The sequence below is a fragment of the Lethenteron reissneri genome, chromosome 14 (assembly GCF_015708825.2).
Source record: "Lethenteron reissneri isolate LAM-NWPU_2019-01 chromosome 14, ASM1570882v1, whole genome shotgun sequence".
NCBI classification, from domain to species: Eukaryota; Metazoa; Chordata; class Hyperoartia; order Petromyzontiformes; family Petromyzontidae; genus Lethenteron; species Lethenteron reissneri.
Genome location: NC_083792.1, coordinates 11576036 through 11597840, shown reverse-complemented (window position 1 = coordinate 11597840; position 21805 = coordinate 11576036). Strand labels below are relative to the sequence as shown.

The 21805-nt window shown below is 44.1% G+C and overlaps 1 protein-coding gene across 1 annotated transcript in view; it reads right to left on the bottom strand.

Annotated features, from left to right (window-relative positions):
• Nucleotides 1-535: 535 nt before the first annotated feature.
• LOC133342393 (neuronal PAS domain-containing protein 3-like) overlaps nucleotides 536-21805 on the bottom strand; it is a 108953-nt gene continuing 87683 nt past the window's right edge. Inside the window, exons 7-12 of the mRNA XM_061551539.1 lie at nucleotides 16059-16177; nucleotides 11246-11439; nucleotides 8389-8495; nucleotides 5619-5766; nucleotides 3534-3649; nucleotides 536-2923 (exon numbers count right to left, since the gene is read on the bottom strand). Of these exons, the coding sequence (XP_061407523.1) occupies nucleotides 1551-2923; nucleotides 3534-3649; nucleotides 5619-5766; nucleotides 8389-8495; nucleotides 11246-11439; nucleotides 16059-16177 (2057 nt within the window). The 3' untranslated portion in view covers nucleotides 536-1550. The remainder of the gene's footprint in view (nucleotides 2924-3533; nucleotides 3650-5618; nucleotides 5767-8388; nucleotides 8496-11245; nucleotides 11440-16058; nucleotides 16178-21805) is intronic.

Genomic DNA, 21805 nt, shown 5'->3' with positions numbered 1-21805 from the left:
ATTGTGGGTGGATTGATGCCGTGTAAAATAGTCACCGTGAATGGGATATTATTAAGCAACTAGCTTGTTTGCCCGTCCAAGGACGGGTGTAGATTGCAGTAAATCTGAAATATTTAATAAAACAATTGTTCAGCTCATGATTATTAATAAGGGGGGTTGCCCCATGTGGAGTGACGTCACCCGCTAATGGTTATTGGGGAGGGGTGCGGCATGTGGAATGACGAGGGGAGGGGTGTGGCATGTGCGCGACCTTGTGCGTTAGTGGAAATTTCCACGCGAATGTCACGCACGGATGTAGCACTGTGCTGCGTAAATTAATACTGGTAGGAATCTCCTGGTTACACCAGCCCACAGGGGATTATTGTGTTCGTCGTGCAGGGAGGGGCTGGGTGGGGAGGGTGGGTGGGGAGGGGCTGGGTGGGGAGAGTGGGGCTGGGTGGGGTGGGGAGGGGCTGGGTGGGGAGGGGCTGGGTGGGGAGGGTGGGGTGGGGCTGGGTGGGGGGTGGGAGGGAGGGGCTGGGTGGGGAGGGTGGGGAGGAGCTGGGTGGGGAGGGTGGGGCTGGGTGGAGAGGGGCTGGTCACCCCATGGTGCCCTTATAAAATTCAACGTTTAACCTACTCACGCCGGCTTGTGCCCGCCCTCACAGTCGGGCATATTTGCGGAATACACCACGCTGCCGTTGACCCTGGCCATTGACCGAGCAACCCAATGTTCCTACCAGCTACCTCCACAGGAATGTTTTTTTTTTACCGTCACTTTCTGTAAAGAAACGTCATATTTGAAGCGACTTTGGGTAATACATTTAATTCAGCTCGACCTTCCTCTTGCGTTGGTGTAAAAAGCCACCCACTCATGAATATTAATGAGGGGGGTGGGCCTCGTGGAGTGACGTCACGCGCGGGACGGACAGACATTTCTGGGTGATTATAGAAGGTAAAACTTAATACCTTCAGGGTGTAGCAATTGCTCCTTCATTGTTTAATACATTTTGGAGGTTGTGCAAAACATTATTATGGTATTAATACGTAGTTTAGTGCTGTAGAAACTCATTTACTTGAATTTAAATCGTGACGCGTATTTTGTATTGTAACATTTGCTGTTTACAACCCTTTTAAAAAAGTAACCATCACTCAAAACATTTGTATCATAATGCCTTTTGTTATACATGTCTCCAAACGTTATTACCATAATTCTTAAATCATGAGTCTATTTATTAATTAGTGTATACATATGACAAAAGTCTTTTCTTTTTACATAAAACAAATTTGCAACAAACGAACAGCACATTTAATGTAACAGTTGGTGCGTTTATCGCTCAAAAGTTAAAAAGTCAATTATGGCACATTTACTCTGATGGAGACACTGAGCTGCATATTAATACACACAGTCTGCTCGAAACAAAACATTGGCTTTTCAAAGCGGTACGAATCACTACGACGTGGTTATCCTGTGTTCTAGTTTTGTACAGAAGGACAACAGGGGGGGAGGAAGGAAGGGCAAAGTGCTTTCGAAAGTCGGAACCGACGGTATTATTATAGTAGCCTTTTGGTTAGTCATCATCCTGATCTGGCGTCTGTGGCTGCTGCGAGCCATTGCTGTAGAGCGAGAAGGGAATCGTGGCCAGGTATCCATCCGCGGTCGTAAACACCGCTCCCGCCGACAGGTGAGAGAGCCCTCCGCCTGCCACCGACCCGGCAAACGGGGTGGGCACCCCCATCTGCTGCATGCGCTGGTAAAGCAGCACCTCCATGGGCGTCTTGCCGTCAAGTCCATGGTACCCACCACCACCGCCGCCGCCACCCGGCATTCCCATGCCGGGCTGCGTGCCCAGCTGGACCCCGCCGTCCCCTGCGAACGAGGATGCCGAGTCGGCCGGCGCGTAGCGGATCGCGCCCGTCGTGTAGAGGCGCTGTGCGGGGGGGCTCGCGTCCCCGCCGCCGCCGTCGCCGCCGCCTCCGCCCCGCCGCGTCTTTGGCAGCGCCAGGCCACCGGCGTGCAGCCGCTGCAGGGCGTCCACGTCGTAGAGACCCGACGGGCTGACGCTCACCGCCTGGCCCACTTTGCCGTCGCGCGGCGAGGCCGACAGCGGAGGGGACAGGGGGTCGGACGCCAGTAAAGTGCTCGCGGAGTTGGGTGCGGCGGGGTTCGGGGAGGCTGTGAACACGGACTTCTGGCTCGTGGCGCTGTCCGGGCCCGGCGGGGTCAAAACCGAGTCGGGGATGGCCACGTGTAAGCTCGACTGCGCACCGTGGCCAGAGGAGAAGTGCTTTGCCTGGGAGGGACCGGTCATGCTGTAGGGCAACTCGTTCCGCGAAATCTCCCTGTTAGGAGGGTAGTCCCAAATGCTGCTGTCTTCGAAGTTAATAGACTCTTCCATTTTCACCTGATTGTGTGACGAGGCCGAGTGTCGGGAATACCGTCTGCTATCCATGTCCTCTTCACGGGGACTGGGTAAGCTTTGCAGAGGAGTGCAATTCGGTCGTTGTCTCTTGTGCTTTTTCCTCTTAGGACGCTTTGTGGACTGCTGTGCGTTTGCCTGCCCGGTGCCGTCATAACCATCCACGCCTACCCGGCCAACGATGCCCACCACATCCGGCCGTCGCAGGCCAAACTCTTCGACTTTGACGCCGCCGGAACGCAAAGACACGCAGCGCTCATCGGCGCCGTAGCCTTGTTCCTCGCAGTAGGAGCTCTCCGAGCTCTTCTCCTCACTGCTCTCCTCCCCCTCCTCTTCCTCCACTTCCTCCTCTTCTTCCTCCTCCTCTTCCTCCTCCTCCTCCCCCAGGCTGCTGGAGCTGCCCTCCTCGTGGTGCATGTTGGCTCCCGAGCGTCGCCCGGCACTCCTGGTTCCCTCCGGGTCCCAGCTGTCGCCGCTACGGGACTGGCCATGCCGCTGATTGGGCTTGGGGCTGTCGCGATCATCTGAGACACAGACCCGGCGACACAGACAATGGTTACATAACAACGCCTACAGCAAAACGCCGGAAAACAAGCTTTGGGGGTTTTACGTTTTTGCGTGCGCATTTAACCATTTAAAAAAAAGGTAAAAGCGCAGCCCTGCAATCTATTTCTCGTCTCACACCACTGCTGGCAGAAGGGCTTTTACTCGAGGGAGCTCTAGGGAGCCCTTCTACTTGAGAGCATTTTGGTCTACTCTTCCACGCTGGGCAGACGTCTTGGAAGAGGTGGTAGTACCAACACTTTCCCCTACCACGCGCGATATGCCAATCGACTAATCGGAAAACTATGGTATCCGTTTCTATTGCTGTGTGGATAGAGGCGGTGGGGCGATTTAAGAAGCTTGCACCATTGTTTCAACTGCTGTGCAGGGAGATTGAATCGAACTGGTGACCTCTGGATTGCAATTCTGGTGTGCCCACCATGACACCGGGGGCAAGCATCACATTTAAATAATAATAATAATAAAAATCCGAGCATCCACTTTGAAATGGTTAACAAAGTGCGCAACTACAAAATCGTTTCGATTCCTCTGGCAAACTGGCACTTGCTTTTCTTTTTACTGCACACAGACCTGAATTCCCCTTGGAGTCTGAGTCAGAATCAGATGTTTCCGAAGACTCGGAGGGTTTCTTGTAGAGGTGTGGCAGTTGCTGCACATCCATTGGGCAGTCCTTGTACTCGGGGTCACTGCGATGCCAGGGGGGAATCCATTAGCAAAACGACATCAAACAAACAACGAGAAACTACTCCAGCAGTAGGCTTTGTTTTATCACGGGGCAAAGCTGAAGCACTCGCCCCATCCAATATGAAGTCTCAAACAGGCTGGCTTTTAATTGCCGCAAGAACGTTCAACGTTTTGGAGAACATTTTCGACAAATGAATCTCCAATTAGTTCTCTTTTTTAATGTTTTAAAATAGTTTTTTTTTATTACGAGTAAAAAATACATGATTTTCCAGTGTGATGTTTACAAAATGCGAATTATAATAAGGTGTCGTTTTAAGATTTAATATAATTTTTAGTAATGTGCTTCCCATAGGCATATAATAGTAATATTTAATACGTAATTATTACTAAATCTTCATAATAATTCAGATCAAGCACGAATATTAGTTCCTGCATTTTAATAGTTAATTGTAATTAATATTTTTCAAATAATACTCTCAATCATCCACTAAGTTTCGGTAATATAATGTGACAGAGTAGATATGTGTGAGAACATATTTATAATGCAACCACGAACACATATATTGTTTTTTGGGAAATTAAATTCACATTCAGTCGAAACTCCTAAACATGAGTGTAATGATGCAGAAATTAATTAATTAAAATAAAATCCTATACTCACAATGAATGGAATCCTGTGTATGAACATATTTTTGTAATTGTTGTATGTAATCTTTTCGCATGACCTTTTGCTGCAGCCATTGAGATACACTACAATGTGCCACAGCAAACAATAACTATTGCATAAAAGCATGATTGCAAACAGTGGCGATTCATAAATTTCCACCAGCAATCATGATCATTATTAAACTGTTTCACCTACATGGCTGTCCTGATGATGTCATGGCACCTATTCAACTAAATATGTTTTTTATTTCACCATTTAAGGACCACGGGATATATAGCTCTTTTTTCAGAAGCGACCTTGCCACAAATGATAGCTTAACGAAGTGGTTTATCACGTGGAAATTTAAACAGCCAAATACTCTGAATGCATGTTTTGAATTGAGGAGGGAAAAACCAGAGGACCCGGAGAAAAATCAACGCGACCACGAGGAAAACATGCTAATTCTAAATATACAGCAGGCGTCAGCATTGAGATCGACCCCACGACCTCCTGTATACCAGGCGAGGTAGTTAACATCTCGCCGCCTACTAACGGACCAGGAAACTCTTTCATGCCAGATCTAAGCTTTAGTTAACACCTGATGATGCTGAATATAATCCTCAGCGAAATGTTTAATACAATTATCAAAATTTTGCTAGCTTTTCAACATTCGGGTTTGCTGAAAAACTCAATTGCCATAATTGCACCTGTCACAACCTGATGCAGAAAATCTGGCTGTGACGGTCCCACCTGATGACGGAGACTTGTGTTGCCTCCGAAACGTCGTGATTTTATTATTTTATTTTTATTTTTTATTAATTTTTATTTAATTTTTTACCTACGTGACTTTACCGAAAGAACTAAGAGTATGAATCCTTGCAGTCACGAAAGCTTAAAATCTAGAATGGTTTGATCAGCTCTGTTGGGTGGTGTAGGATTATATTAAAAATATTTTCACGTGACACCTACATGATCTAACCCGCAGGAACCGAATCGTGAATCAAAATTGTTCCAGAGCTGCTCCTTGAAGATGTTGATACATTTCCATTCACCTCGATTAAAAAACATAATTACTCCATTTAAAGCTTTCGTGACTGCAGGGGTTCATATTCTTGGTTCTTTCGGTAAAGATGCGTAGAAGGGAAATAATAAAATAATAAAAATAAAACATTGTTTTTATGTTTTCTTTTTATTATTTCCCTTCTACGTGACTTTACCGAAAGAACCAATAATATATTTACTCCGCTTAGCTTTGGCAACCCTCTCTTGAATACCGTATCGTTAAATTAAAAGTGTATGGTTGGAATGAATAATGTTTTAAGCACCTGAGAACATAGTTGATCCATACAATGGTTTTCTCGTTGATGTTCTTTGTGTTGATGGCGATCGTAGCACTTGATTGTATCCAAACGTAGCCGCCACTTTTTTGCATCCAGCGGTAGTACTTGGTAACACACTGCCCCTTGTTCAGCACTGTGGAAAATAATGATAATTATCATCATTATCGTCATTATATTCATCTTCGTCCTTTGACAACAACAATAACAACAATAATTGATGTTTGTGGTTCTTGTGAAGGTGACAATTAAGCACAGAATCTGCACAAACATCGAAATACGGAAGACGGCAGTTATGTTTGTTCGTAAATTCCATTCATGTCAGCCACCCCCCCCCTCCCTGTACGAAAATACAAAAAAAAATTCTGTACAGATGCCATTAGCCCAAGGAAGCTATTAACAAGTCTGGCAGCATCCGTGCACACTGGAGTAATTAAACTGTCACGCCATTTAGTGACAACCGCTTTATTGTAAGTCAGGCATCCTAAAGGGCAACACAATACACTAAGCCTCAATTTGCCACAGGAAAGCCCCCCCCTCCCCCCACATACATTTGTATTCCTTCTATTTTAATGCACCTAGCCCCAAAGTTTAGCCCCCCCCCCATATCCCACTATTTTTTCGTATCCAGTTCTAAAATCTGTGAAGATAAACATTTGGCGCGAGGTTACGTTCCCACGTGTGCCTAAGAATGGACTTAGCTGGGGAGACGTGACTTTGGAATTCTACGTGGAGCAATATTTTACGTTGATTGCAACGTTATAAAGCCGTAAAATATATCTTAATTTGGAAATATTTTATGTTTTTTCTGTTTTCTTCGAATGAATATAACTTTAAAATGCACGTGAAGAATGCTGTGCATTTTAAACCGGCGTCATATGCTTTCCCCTCCCAACAACAATTTTTTGTTGGGAGGAGAAGTGGAGCTGTGCCACGATTAATTGCCAATGCAAAAGCTTTGAGGGTAAAGTTGCGTGCCAAAAAACGGATATGCTGTTGTTGTTGTTGTGCAGGCTGTTCAGTATGGCTGAAGAGTCCAATGCAGAAGGGCAGGGGTTGTGACGCACATTGTATGATTTTTTAAATCGTGAACAGGGCTTGCACTGGAAGGCATACACTATTTTCAGTGGGTAAAAAAAAAAGATCCGACCAAAAAGTTTGCTGTGGATTTTGAGCACCCTCCTACTTCAAAAAAAGACGTTAAAAATTCCGTTCCATCCCTGGCAAACCTTCAGAAGAGTAAGGTGTGTGCTGATGATACATCAGCTCGCTCTTTAGAACGCCGCGTTCCATACGTGGAACGTGTTGTGTAGTTTGCACCACAAGCATGTTTCTTACCGCTGCCACTGCATCTTCCAAAAAAATGAATCAAACACCCCAACCTCCCTGAAAATCAGTTTTTTTTGGGTGCAAAAATATAAATGTGATTTTGATCTGCACGTCAAATTCCGTGAAGATTCCTTGGTTTGCTTTAGGATATACCCTTGGTACGGACTGACACTCAAGGCAATTTCATGAGTGTTCCCTAAAATGCTTAAATAGGTTCTGATTTTTAAAAAAAGCACATCAATAATAAACAAAGTATTTTTTATTAGTGTTTGTAGACATTTCTACATGGATAAAAATGGAATAACCAACATGCCTACACATAAAAATAAATAAAGTCACATTAATAACAAATACTGCACTGCATTTTTTTTCCCGACAACACAATCATTCATCAATTGCTAAAGCAAATCGATGCAGCTGTGCCTATGGCCGAGAAAGATCACGGGGTGTCATGGGGACCGTGACCACGTCACGCGAGAATGTCACTGCTCGGATGAATTTTAAGCACGGAAAGATTCACCTTCTTGCGATCCATCGAACGGAGTGTCACGATTCGGGGTCTGAGCTTCTATTCAAGAACCGATTCCCTTTTTTTTTTCATTATGAGCAAAAGCAGCGCCTTTTAAAGTGGTCACAGAGGCCACGCAGGGGCCAGCAATTCAGTAAAACGCATGCAAATTGTAAATAATATTTAATATTAAAGCACGTGCTCGGTTGCACGAATCGTGTGCGAATGAGTAACAAATCGGTGCATCGCCACATGCCTACGGGCCTTGCGTGACAAATGACAAGTGGCATAACAACGCGTCTAAGAAGGAGAGTGTCTCTTAAGAACATATTGCCGGCTATTACGTATAGATGGGAAACAAAGAAAATCGAACACAAGCTGAAAGTGCACAAATAAGCATAGAGTAATGTGTGTTTAGAATTACAGAGAGAAGGAAACCTAAACAGACGTATTGGAGATGGATATATGTTGAACTTATTTCGCACCGTACGGAGCCAACCACGCTAATTGGAGGTGCGGGAGATCATACGTAATTTTCAACATGGTTTTGACTACTAAGAAAAGTAAGTGGGCTTGGGCCAGGGTACATCACTGGACAGTATGACAGCCACTTTACAAGACGAATGACGCAGTGGCAGACAACGGAGGTAACACGCTCAAGAAATCGTCCGCAGCAGAGACAGAGCGAGGGAATCGGCTCGTGTGCGGATGCGAGATAGTTCGTGGTGCCATCGCAAGAACGACCGTGAGAGGTGGTGACCACTCACAGAAGCCTTAGTCCAGCAGTGGATTTATCACGACCGATGACGACGACGACGACGATGATGATGCTGGACCATGCTAAGTGCGGGCAGGATGACTGAGTGCGCGAGCAGGGAAAACGTCTCCACTCGTGCGCTCTGCGCGCTGTGCACTACTCACTGTCGATGTGGTTCTGGCGAATACCCTCCACGTCCTCGGCGTGAATGAAGTGGTAGCAGCTCCTCCCCACCAGGTCGGCCGGCGCCAGGTCCATGTAATCACTTATCCTGAACATAGCAGCGTGCTCGCTTAGAGATAACAACGCAGAGCGCCGCGGCACTTTATCAATTGCATATGAGGCGTGTTTTAATGCGGCGGGCTACAACGGTGGGGTAGCGAATTGCGTGCGAGGAGGGCTATTCGTTTGAGCACGTGTTAGACCTGCGTGTTGAATTCTTAAGGTCTGAAGGGCTCTGCTTAGCATCTCAAGGTGAGAGCAATTTTATTCCTCTGGCACGATTTTGATCGCAGCCGCTGCATTGGAGGCTTTTCTTTTGTGAATCCTCATAAACCATTATCGTGCACAAACAGTGTCGCCCGGTTAGAGTTATTCTTGTATCATGAATGGGAGCTGGGTCTAGATTTCAATTTGTTGCTGAACCAGTGAACTGCCAAAGGGTTTTTTTTTCATCCTTTTCTTTCTTTTTTCAAAATTCTCCATGCCAGATGTAGCTAGTCGACATAATGGGAATGAGTTGATTCATGTTCACACTTCAAGGAGAGATGCTCCCTGACCGAATCGCAAAACCTCGCTTTGCATTGCATTGTGGGGCCTGCAGCTCCGATTGACACGGCATGCTGTTGGAAGAGGAAGAAGGACATCTTTTTTCTATCTTGATAGAAATTGCCGGGTTTAATGAAACGCCTTCAAGTGTAATTTCAAATGATGCTGCCGTGATGATATGGAATGGCACGTGTCCAGAACACCACCATGACTTACGATATCATACATGTTGATGGCAGAGCAAAGAGGTTTTTTTGTGATGTTACCCCGCCCCCCGCGCCGAACGATTGTCCTATATTACCTTGGATGAGGTTTTTTGAGAAAGTTTCTTACACACTTCCACATGTCAAACTAAATTAAAAACGTATTTACCCTGAAAACCTCCATTCTGCCCGTATTTACAAAAGGCTGAGTTTTTTACTGCATTGTTGGTTACCGCAGCCTCAATGAATCGTTTTCCCACGTAATTAAAAACTAAAATAAAGTTATTGCTTAAAACAACCGGTGGTGATGAAGTATTTCTTCTGAAACAACTTTTTAAAATTGTATGCAAAGAGGGCATGTCGAGATATTTTGTCATTCGTAACTGATAAGCAGATACAGCATAAAACGCAACTTGGAAAACTACGAACAAAGCAATTTTTATTTATTTTACACAATCTTTTCTTCATAAGAAAAGTACATCTCATAAGTAGTGAATGAAAACCACGGTGTCTCGAGCCAAATGGTTTTTGATATCACGAAATTTTCTTTCGGACAGGACTGCGATGTGTTTCGCTGTGTCATTCAAAAGTGGCGGCGTGTGGAGTGTACACAGACCAAGAATGGTTTATGCCCTGTGAGCCATAACAAAATCATTTGTAAGCTCGCTCATGTAGTGAATTCAGCTTTTCAGCATGGGTGCACAGAGCTGAATGCAGCCCTCGTTGTCTGACATGAGAATCTAATCAGTGCAAAAGAAATACCCCAACTTAAGGAGCACACAGGGAAAAACAGCGATATTGTTCTCTGTTTTTTTGGGAGGAAAGACAGATCTCGCCTTTTCTAATTTGCAGCATGACTGGTTTTAAGTTGCATTTTTTATAACCCATATTTTCTTTTATGGTGACACCGTGAGCCTCCGCAGCACTACACTGCATTCTGCATGCTACGTGTCCGTGAATTGTTAAGAAATAGCCGATGCGTGCAAGTGCTCGCTAGTTTAAGCCCAGGGTATTGCTGTGCGCGGTGTGTGTGCTCGCACACCGCAATAGAGGTGCGCCCCTAACAACGATACAAAATACCCCTTGATTAACCTGCTACTCGAGCTAATTTCAGGCATAGTGCAAAAGCAATCATTTTTGGCGCTTTGTAATATTCCTCTGAAGCAAAAAAAAATGGTGCTTAATCTTCAATTGTAAATCCACACAACTGTGAATGAAAATAAAACTGGGCAATTACAGCATAATCTCAAGGCGGAGGCGCAAGCGTGGCGGCTTTCTGTTTCAAAACCTCGGTGAACCTCTGCCCAGTGGAAGGTTGCCCACTCTCCTCTGCCAACCACAGAGCCACGGGGGATCCCTTTCCACAGGTATCCCTGCTGTCAACTCTCTGCCCATGTTCTAAAACTAAACAATATATATATGTTTGTCACCAGGTAAGGCCCACTGAGCTATTATTCTCTTTATATGTAAGCTACCTGGCCACAGATGATAGCTCAACGAAGTGGCTTATCGCGTGTAAATTTACAGCAGCCAAATACTCTGAACGCGTGTTTCAAAATGTGGAGGGAGAAACCGGAGGACCCGGAGAAAAATCCGGGTCCCGCAAACTCCAAATATACAGGCGTCAGGGTGGGGATCGATCCCACGACCTCCTGAGTACCAGGAGAGGTAGTTAACATCTCGCCACCGTGGCATCCCCAAGTCTCTGGCAAGAGATATTGCTCTTCTCATCTCCGTCAACGACTAACTGTCCCTTTCTCGCAACAAGATAAATGTGCCCAACTCTTCCATACAGCGTCTTGAGATGAAATTGCATTTTGACGCTCTCCAAATCCAAATCGTATTGTATTGCATGTGAAAACACGTGCACTTCTCTGAAAATATCACGACCAACTGATATCTGTACTCTCCAAATATCAAGGGGGAGAATGGAACGTTACAGGCTGACGACAACAACAACAACAACAGTGTAAACATTTTCTACCCCCTCCACCCGCCCAAAAAAAACAAACCCCGCAGCTTGAAAGCAACATAGCAACATTTCCGGCACCTGTTCTCACAGTAGACGATCTTGAGATCCATGTTGACTCGGGTGACGAACATCTGGCAGTCGATGCGTATCTCGTTCATGGTGGGTGGCGGCAGGGCGTGAGCCAAGGCCACCATGCCCATGATCTGCGTCGGCGCGCTCATGCCGTAGGGCAGCGCAGAGCGCACCCGCAGCCTCCCCGTCAGGTGTATCACCTGCATGAGCAGCGACAGGGCAGTTAGCCACAGGCCCCCCCACCCACCCAAACACCCCCCCCCCTCCTACTCCTCTTGCCTCTCTCATCCCCTCTCGTCCTCTTCGTTCACGATCTTCTGTCTCTCTCTCTGTCCCTCCTTCTCCCTGTGGCCAATCCCGTTTTCAGTCCGTCTCCCTCCTTGCACCCCTCCACTGGAATCGACTTCCCTTCTACATTAAGCAGCACTGCTCATGGACTCAAGACTCTCCATAGACTCACACTGCCTATAGACTAATACTGCACATAGACTAACACTGCCCATAGACTCAACACTGTCCATAGACTAGCACAGCCCATAGACTCACACTGCTCATGGACTCAAGACTCCATAGACTCACACTGCATATAGACTCAAGACTCCATAGACTCACACTGCATATAGACTCAAGACTCCATAGACTCACACTGCATATAGACTCAAGACTCCATAGACTCACACTGCATATAGACTCAAGACTCCATAGACTCACACTGCCTATAGACTAATACTGCACATAGACTAGCACTGTCCATAGACTCAACACTGCCTATAGACTAACACTGCCCATAGACTCAACACTGCCCATAGACTCAACACTGTCCATAGACTAGCACAGCCTTTGGACTCACACTGCTCATAAACTCAAGATACTCCATAGACTGGCACTCCCCATAGACTCAACACTCCCTCGGTGCGAAATAAGTTCAACATACATATATAGACACACACTGCGCATTGACTAACACTGCCTTCAGACTCAGCACTGCCCCTGTACATTAAGCAGTCTCCCTCCTGAACCTCCTTCCATTCCTCTCTTAAAGCTCACCTCTATTGCCCATTCTCTTCCTTCTACCTCCCCTCGCCCCTCCACTACTTCCCATCTCTCTCCGACACTTTCGTGATCCCTAAGTACTCCTCTTTAGCTGTCACTCAGTCCACAATCCTCGTAGCACGCCCCTGTCAACTACATCATTCCATTCTGTCACCGTTTTGTAAGCTATGTCAAGTTCCTTGAGTGAAGGCGCTCTGTTATGAAACCCCGGCGGTCCGTTTGTCATCTAAATTATAAGAGCGCCTTCAGAAGGCCTGAATCTAAAAGTTATAGAAAATGGACCCCCCTCCCCCGACCCCAGATGTGGGGGTGAAAAGTTGATTCAACAGGTTTACAACAATTGTAAACCCCCCCCCCCCCACCAAAAATAGGCAATGTATTTTGTAAGCATATATGCCTACACGCCCTACATACAATAATCAGTAGTATCCACATTGGGGGGAGGGGGTTGGGAGGAGGACATCAGTTGGGGTGACGGGCGAGGCGCTAAGAAGCCCTCCGCAGGAGCCAGAGCACCACGGCCGTAGGCCACTGAAATTCTGGTCGATAGATTAGATTAGAAATAAGATTTAAGATTCCGCTGCATCTTCTTCGCCAAAACAAGTCTCACTATTGCATGGGTCCAACCTGCTTAGATTTTATTTGACCATTTAACAACTGTTCTGTGTGCCTCTTCTTTGCTGCTGCCATTCACAACCTTTAGATAGACATTCAATAGACTCGCATGCAGTTTACACGATCCATAGGATTGCATAGAGTACCATGTACTTACATCGAGACCGATATATATATTTGCATAGGCTTATGTAAAGACATATCGACTTATATCTTCTTCTAGGCCAGAAGCCCCATAGACTCGCATACAAAAGTTATAGACTTATAGTTACACGATACATATACTCAAAAGAGAACCACAGACTTGCATACAAACCCATACACTCACACAGACCCATAGACCCAGATGCATTTACACAATCCATAGAATTACATAAATAAGCATGAACCTACATCGAAAATTATACACTGAAATGGAGACACGTACAATTTCATTTTCTAAGCCGAACGTTCCGTTATAGCTGAGAGTTAAGTTACTCAGATTTTCTTTCCACGTTTATCGATTCTGCACCTCTTCTGAACTCGTCACGTGCACTGTCATCAAGTCTCATTCCACCACATCCTCCTATCTCACACGCGGTCTCCCCCAACCATCTACCCTGCATTAGCAGGCATCTGCCTATAGCCGTACTAACTGCATCTCCTTGGTCTCTTCTCAACATGTGCTCAGGACATACCATTCCATCGTCCATTGCCCTTAACGCTGCTAATTTCTTCATTCTACCTCGTTCCCATTAGAGATGCCCCTAACCTCCTTGTAGTTGAAATCTCTACCTGAAGTTGCCCGCCGCTGCACTCTAAGGCGCAGGATTGCACTGTCAGAGTGTGCACTGTCGTGGCCACGATTTCAGGATAGAATGCAAGGACGTTTAGATAGCAACCAGAAAAGTAAGATCTCTGCACAAAATAAACGGTTTTTTTTCTCACCTGAATCTTGTCTCATCTCAGCAATATAGTCTTACAGCATATATAAGCAGAGCTCCGTTGTTTTAATTTTCATTTATCAACAAAAACTAGAAATATTTTAGGGTCCATCGGCCCATTGCTTTTCCAGAACAATATGATCAAGCAGCATGTATTTAAGCAAGACAACACTGTGTTGTTTTCAACACTTCTAGGTCACATCAGCTGAGTCAGGTTTGTGACCTAAGCTTTGGGTGTCCAGACACTGTCAGCAAAAGTACTCCTTTCTTAACGACGGGGTCCTGTTCAGCGCAAGAGAGCAATATTTACGTGGAAACCCAGATTGACGATTTGCTCATATATGCTTTTGCCCAAAATGCTCCACAACATTGCACAATAAGTTCGCACAATGTTACAGTATGCTCCAAAGTTTTCTGGCTATGCAAAAATAAATCACTGAAAAATGTTTCTCTGACAAGTGCTTAGACCTTCTATGCCTCATGCTGTCAAGCCACACATTCAAACCTCGACTAAGTTTCGCAACAACTGCTGTGCACTCTTTGGAAAGATAAAACTTGGCACACCTCCACACTTTGTAAATGTAAAAACAGCCGGGTAGCGTTTTAAAAACGACCCACATACACCTCTATGCAACGACACACAAAGAGCAAACCCAGAGTCCTGGGTTTGCAATGAAAAATGGCGTGGCAAGACGTATCGGTAAAAAACAGGGAAACGTTCTTCCTGAGCAGCACGAATATCCCTTAATTTAATGCCAAAGAGTTTACAATTTGACGAGTTAATGTAACATTTGCGCGCAAAGCAGCGGCTACATTTTTTTTTGCGTGAAAAAAGCACAATCGTAAATATATTTGACGCAAATGGTGAACATATTAAACTCTGCACGGCAGAAGTTGTCGCTTTGTTTGCAGAACATTGCTTCATTTGAAAGGGGGGGGGTAATCACTTAGGAGGCGACACTGGAGCACGATGACCTGCTCCGGGCGGCGCCGCAGTTTCCCATCGGGCCACGAAGTGGCTAGCGAGCAAATATACAACCCAGCCTTGTTGACAGCGAGCTCAAAGTGCATTCGCAATGGTACCTCGTTGGCGGCGAGAACCAGCGAACCCCAACAAAACCTCGGAGGTGAGCACGCCGCTAGACCGCTTACGCTTAATTAAAGCTTGGCATGTATTTTCCAGATCGCACGATTTCCCGGCACCCCAGGTCACCTCCACAGTCGAGAGGGCTAATCACAATAGAACTGGGATTGACGGTGGCTAAAGGGTGATCATTTAACCAGAGGGGGGATAGAGAACGAGGCGAAAAGGGTGTGATCCTGAAAGTGTCGGTTGAGATGTAATCAATTATAAGAAGAAGCCGGCACCACCAACCCCAACCCCAACATCCCCGCCTCACACCACCAGAAGCAGACAGCACTATTACATTGCACGGCTGTCCCATTGGACTTCATTGCAAAAGTGTACATTTGTAGCAGTAATGTATTCATAGCAGGAAACATATCTCCAATGTTATTTCATGAGATACAAAGGCTTGTAAAATTCAATGTTTGTCATCATATGTATATTTTTTCATCATGTGACTATGCAGATATGGGAAAATAGCATGCATGAGAACAATCTGCAGAGGTACCCCTACTAACGCGAAAGAGATAGATAATACTCTTTGGTTTTTTCGGTAAAGTCACGTAGGTAAAAAAATTTAAATAAATAAAATCACGACGTTTCTGAGGCAACACAAGCTTCCGTCTTCAGGTGGCACCGTCACAGCAAAATTACAGTATCATTGATTACTGTATCAATACTGTATCAATACAGTAATTGATTACTGTATCAATACTGTATCAATACAGTAATTGATTACTGTATCAAGTGGGTAATTTTGCTGTGACGATGCCACCTGAAGACGGAAGCTTGTGTTGCGTCCGAAACGTCGTGGTTTAATTAATTTTTATTTTATTTTTTTACCTACGTGACTTTACCGAAAAAACAAAAGAGTATGGACCCTTGCAGTCACGAAAACTTCAAATCTAGAATAGAGCGATAAGCATAACGGTTGCCCAGCACAGGCACAGACGTCTAAAATGTCAAGCAGCCCGCAACAAACAGCACTCTTAAAGTTGTAAGAGACCAGAGGTCACAACAGTCCATGGTACTTAAAACCAAAACTTCTTCATTTTTAAAAAAACCGACTCAGCTGTCCGTGCCCTTCCCCGAGGCCACATACCTTGTACCCCGAGGACTTGATGTGCACCCCACGCTTGGTCAGAGTGGACTTCATGCGGATGAAAAAGGAGCGATTCAGCGACTCGTCTGGGTTGAGCATGGTGGGTGTGGTGGGCTCCACTGGAAAGACAAAGCGTCAGGCGCACGTCAGTTGCCTCTCTGTGTCTTCTTCTTCTTCTTGGTACTTTCGGTAAAGTCACGTAGAATGGAAATAATAAAATAATAAAAATAAAACATAATAAAACAATTCTCACGACGTTTCGGCCACAACGCAAGCAGCCGTCCTCAGGTGAAGAACAGGTCTGTCGAGAAGACAGAGTCTGAATGACAACCCCATTCAATGACAACCCCATTCAGACTCTGTCTTCTCGACAGACCTGTTTCTTCACCTGAGGACGGCTGCTTGCGTTGTGGCCGAAATGTCGTGAGAATTATTTTATTATGTTTTATTTTTATTATTTTATGATTTCCATTCTACGTGACTTTACCGAAAGAACCAAGAAGATGAATCCCTGCAGTCACGAAAGCTTTAAATCGAAATTCTTCTTTTTTCATCGTTGATTTCTCGACCGGTCACGTTCTAAATGTGCCCTTGAAATCAGGGCGGGCGGGGGAATGGAAATTCCCTACAACGTTTCGGTGCAGCTCGCATTGGGGAGATACTCAGAAAGAGGCTGCCCCACAGAACTGCTTATGAGGGCCTCTTCACGGTGGGTGATTTGAATTGTGTCCATCAACAGGCATTGTTTGTTAAATGTGGGAGCAGAGAAGTATACGACAACAAATGTTTTTCGTTGCACTACCTTCTAATGCCCTCCGTTGCTGTACTTGTGCATAAAAATACACACACACACATCCTTATCCCCAGAGTTAGTTTCATCCAAATTAAGGATTATATTAAATTAATTTACAGCCCTTTGACGATTCACTGCCGGTTGAAGGACTATCCGTGGCCGTGTTGTGGTGGAGCTTGTTTGACCAAACTCCACGACACTGGTCAGCGAGGATTGGTGACGGTGGGGAACCAGGGCTGTTATTTTCTTTTGAGAAATTACTCTCCACTGATGCTCTGACCACAGCCAGGAATTGGACTTAAGTTGCTGGATTCAAAGCGCAATGCAATGCTAACCACTGTGCCACCACTCCACCTTATCCTAGATTTCGCCGTTTTGTTTCATGCAGCATTTAGAAACTGTCCCTGAACGATGAAACGCATTATATATATGGGACCTGAGTATCACATACAGAGTGTGTGACTCAAACCCAGGATGACGACTGACTTCATCAGGAAAGGATCTCCCAAATGTTAGAAGTTGACATGAACAAAGGGAGCCACGTTATTCAGCATTACAGAACATACCCCTTTTGATTTCTATATCCCGTTATTCAGGATGTGTGCCACGTTTAAATGATTCTGATCTTTAGGTAACAACCATTCAAGACGTATAACAGCGCTGAAGCTCAGAACAGTTCAATAACAATTCCCATTTTGGTAGAGGTCTTTTGTAATGCACAAAGGTAATGAGCATGCTAAGCCATCTCGAGAACACAGCGCTTTAATTACACGTTTGGAAGTTTCCAATATCGCTCTGTACTGTGCATAATGTTTTTAATTTTGTAAATGCATCTATTTAAAGTATGCAATCATCTTTTGCCAACAAAAAAAAGGATTCCAAATATGTTTCCCCCCACGAAGACAACTTGGAAAACATACTGTTAACTTTAATGGCATCACCATGGAATCATTTTCTTAAATTATACCAGCGTGACCATGTCAGTTTCTCAACTACATCAGAAATGAATAAGAAATAACTGCGGAAGGACCTTGGCAATCACAGCCATTGGGATGGAACAAAATGTATGTGCAGATTCCGTGCGGATTACAGGTTACATTTTCCACAGATCAGTGGGATGTGATCAGAAATTTATATCCCACTCCTTTCAATGGCTGATTTTGCATAGGTATGCTGATTAAAGCCGTCGTGAATCCCATGGATTTGTGCATGTATCGCATTGCTGTGACGCTAGACCCCTGCCAGGCTCTGGCGAATACTTTTATTGCTTTTTCAAACCCTGCTGGTATCTGTGATTGCCTGGATTTGGAACAAAAGCAGAACTTGGTGACCCAGGGCGCAGCGTCTTCAAGCTTGAATTGCACGTATCATTATATTACCAGAGGCTCCCTCTGTGAACATATCAGTATCTTAATAATCATACGCTGCATGTTTATGACCACGTAGCTGGCATTTTTTAAGGAATGAAATATGTGTTCATTTTATTTGTTGTTAGATTTACGTAGAGGACAAACCAACAAATTTATTTTCTCACTCTTTCAAAATGCATGAATAATCCTAACTTGTTTTTTACTACTTCTGTACTATTATTCTTTATTGCACATTGTTGTGCCACTTGAAATGCAATAAGCTGTTTTTTTTGCTGCCAGATAACTTTGTTGGGAGAGGGAAAAAAACGAAAGATCAGATGATGTTTTGTCACTGTAACGTGAATTCATCTGTCTGTTTAATTGTCAATGCAAGATAATTTAGCTATTGTGTAGCTAACAAGGAAAGCAAACAGAGGCCGACGAAAAAAAATCGGAAACAATTGACTCGGTAAGCTTTAAATTATTATTTGATCCTTTCGGCCATAGTGCTCTTGCCAAGATTAAAATATGCTACCTGTGGAAAAAACAATTTGCATTGACTTAGAGCAAGAATGGCCACGCATGTGCATTCGTTTCAATGAATACGACCAAAAAATGTAATGTTAGAACAATGCAATTTATAACCGTGGATATTTTTAATAAAAAAAAATCTCTCCTAAAATTCCTTTGCTAAGGCATATGTATGACAATATTGCAAACGCTAGATGATACAACTGCAACAAAATTTACTTTTTTCTTCTTACTTAAATGCTACCAAGCCGGTTGAGAGATAACATAACTACGAGACTCGAGTGGTGAAACTGTTTCGCTTTTGTTTACATTTCCGTGCGTCCAGGACAATGTTTTCCCATTCTCGGGCGGTGCTCACAACAAGTGCATTCGGCGAAACAAGGAATCGATTACTATGACAGCTGGAGCGTGACTGCATTGGATTCAGCCGAGCAAGGCTTTTGACGATGTTACCAGTGAAATTTTACACGCCGGAAAACAATTGAACAGTGGCATCACTCCATCTGGCTCGTCCGACACACCAACCGAACTTCATCGAGTGGATAAAATAGAAAATGCTGTACACGGCCACCATGGTGTTTAAACGTAAAATAAACAAAGTTTTTAAAGACATCATAAGTTGATGGCAAACTTAGTTTTTTTTCCTTTTCCCCACTAGTAAGATGGTGTTGATTACCAGGGGAGGAGGAGAATCATTAACGTGTACATGAAGAACGTTATTTATGTTCACATAGTTCAATTGTGTATAATCTAAGATAGGGGAAGGAATATGGGAGCTAGTAAAAGTGGAATTACAGTCGCGCACAAAATGTGCCGGCAAATGCCAGCAGTTAAGACGTGAAACAGATTACAGTTTTAGCTTCGTGTTTTAGGCTCATAAAAAATGGAACAATTATAATTAAACCATCACAAATTACATGCATACTACCCACCCTGACATGGATGTAATAACCAGATACATCTCCTTATTTACGTCACCTCCGCACACACAGGCCTGACCCATCCCCACTATAAACAGGGCAACAATATTAAATGTTGAATCCATTTAGGTTGATGGTCCTAATTTACAGAAAGATGTATGCCGACAGGTCCTAATCAGAAAGAAAGGATTAATTAATATGCAAATGAAAGCAATAAACCTGTTAGGACAAGTCAGCTTTGATCTGAAAAATATTGCCCTTGAGTCTAGTAATCAACTCCTTTGACCTTCATTAGGTTATATCTCTCAGTAAATTAGCATGGCCCAATCAGGACTGATAATCTGTACGGCTTTGCCAATCAAAAAAGTGGTGTAAAACTGATAGCAAAGCGTTGACTATGCCGCGAGTTTTATTTTTTGATAACTGTTGTTGGCTAAAATCAGCGTCGGGAGGAGAGGGGTTAGTACGAGGGGTTAGAGTTAACAAAGGACAGACACAACCCTCCTAACATTTCATAACACTCAATTGTTACGTGCATCCCCACTCCACGCTAAGTCACGAAGGCATGACAAAATGGAAGGCATAAAACCTCCTCGTGCGGAAAGAAAAGGGGGCATTTGATTTCTCCCCAAAATACAACTTCGTTATTACATTTGGCATTCTTTAGTGCTTGGAAATTCTCGGTATTTTACGGTAATGGCAAAACAGGGCAACACTATACCTTAAATAAAAGGGGGCTGCAGGATCACTTTGCAGCCAGGATGGCAATCAATACCTCTTGATCAATATCGCGGTCTCAACACCTACCAATCTCAACATAATGCCGCCCGCTCTCGACTCTTGGTTTATTGCAAGGCGCCTATGCACACTCAACGCGCCGGCTTGGGAGACATTAGCGCACATTGAAGACTACGGGGAAAGTAACAAATAATGAAAAAAGTAAGATTGCAATTGATCCAAATCAAAGGCATGTGATGGGGGAATTAACTGGTGAGAATGAATGGCAGAAAGTATAAACATTAGCCTTGCATTAACTTGCTTGGAATGTTATTTACAACGTTGGTTGTCATTTCTGCATTTACCTTGAGCTAGATTAGGCTATTAATTTTTGAGGAAATGTCAAAGTTGCATTATGTATTATGTCGTTTTGCTTCGAACTAGGACCCGTTTCTTACAGAAAGGCCCTTGCCCATGAAAGAATCAGGCAGGTCCACCAGTATTTGGTCCAAGCAAGCCTGACTCTGCTAATGAGATGCTGAATGTCACGACCAATCCAGAGTTTGCTTCTATTCAAATCAATGCGACAGTTAGTTTGCACTCCGTGCGGCTGATGGGTTGTGTTAAAAATGTAAAATAAAATTTGTGGAAAGACAAACGTGGACAGGAGGTGCTGGGTTTGTTTTGTTCCCTGACTGGTTCCCTAAAATGAATGTAATATAAAATAAAGATTTTTTTTTATTTTGTTTCCATACACATTCGTAAATTAAGAATTCAGTGTCAGAATTACCTAAGGAGCTATAAATTAATAAGGGCAAATATTATTAATGCCCGCTTCATCTCACAAAAAAAGTTCACAATTTAACACAACTTGCAAATGTTAGCACTTTCAGCAGCACAAGTCAGCAACGTGATATGCTGATCAATTAGTGGTGCTTATCAGCATCTAACATGCACAATGATTATATTACAAAACGCACTGTCACGTGTAAAATACTTGCTGATAATGAACTTCTCAGATCAACACTGGTGCGCGTTAGTGCTGCCTCAGCGCGTGAAAAAAAAAGGTCTGCTCGCAAATCTTAACAGAGGATGTTCATTATTTTTTTTTATTACCATCCCATATTGGTGGAACAATTGACACTTCACTTTAGCTTCGCCAAATGATTGATGACGCTCAGGGTAATTTAGGAAAATAGTTGTAGGCAATGTTGCTTGTAATGCTTGATAAGAAATCATGACAAACTTGTTTTATTGCTGGCTCTTCCATCACTTTCGAAGTCCCCCCCCCCCCAAATGCTACGGTGTACATTACAAAAATTGCACGTTTCACTTTGTATCGAAGATATGCGCTGCGAAAATAACGTTAATTTTATCTGCTTCGAGTATCAGAGAGTTGAGGTTCTGACCAATTTGTTTTCAGCAATTAAACGCAAC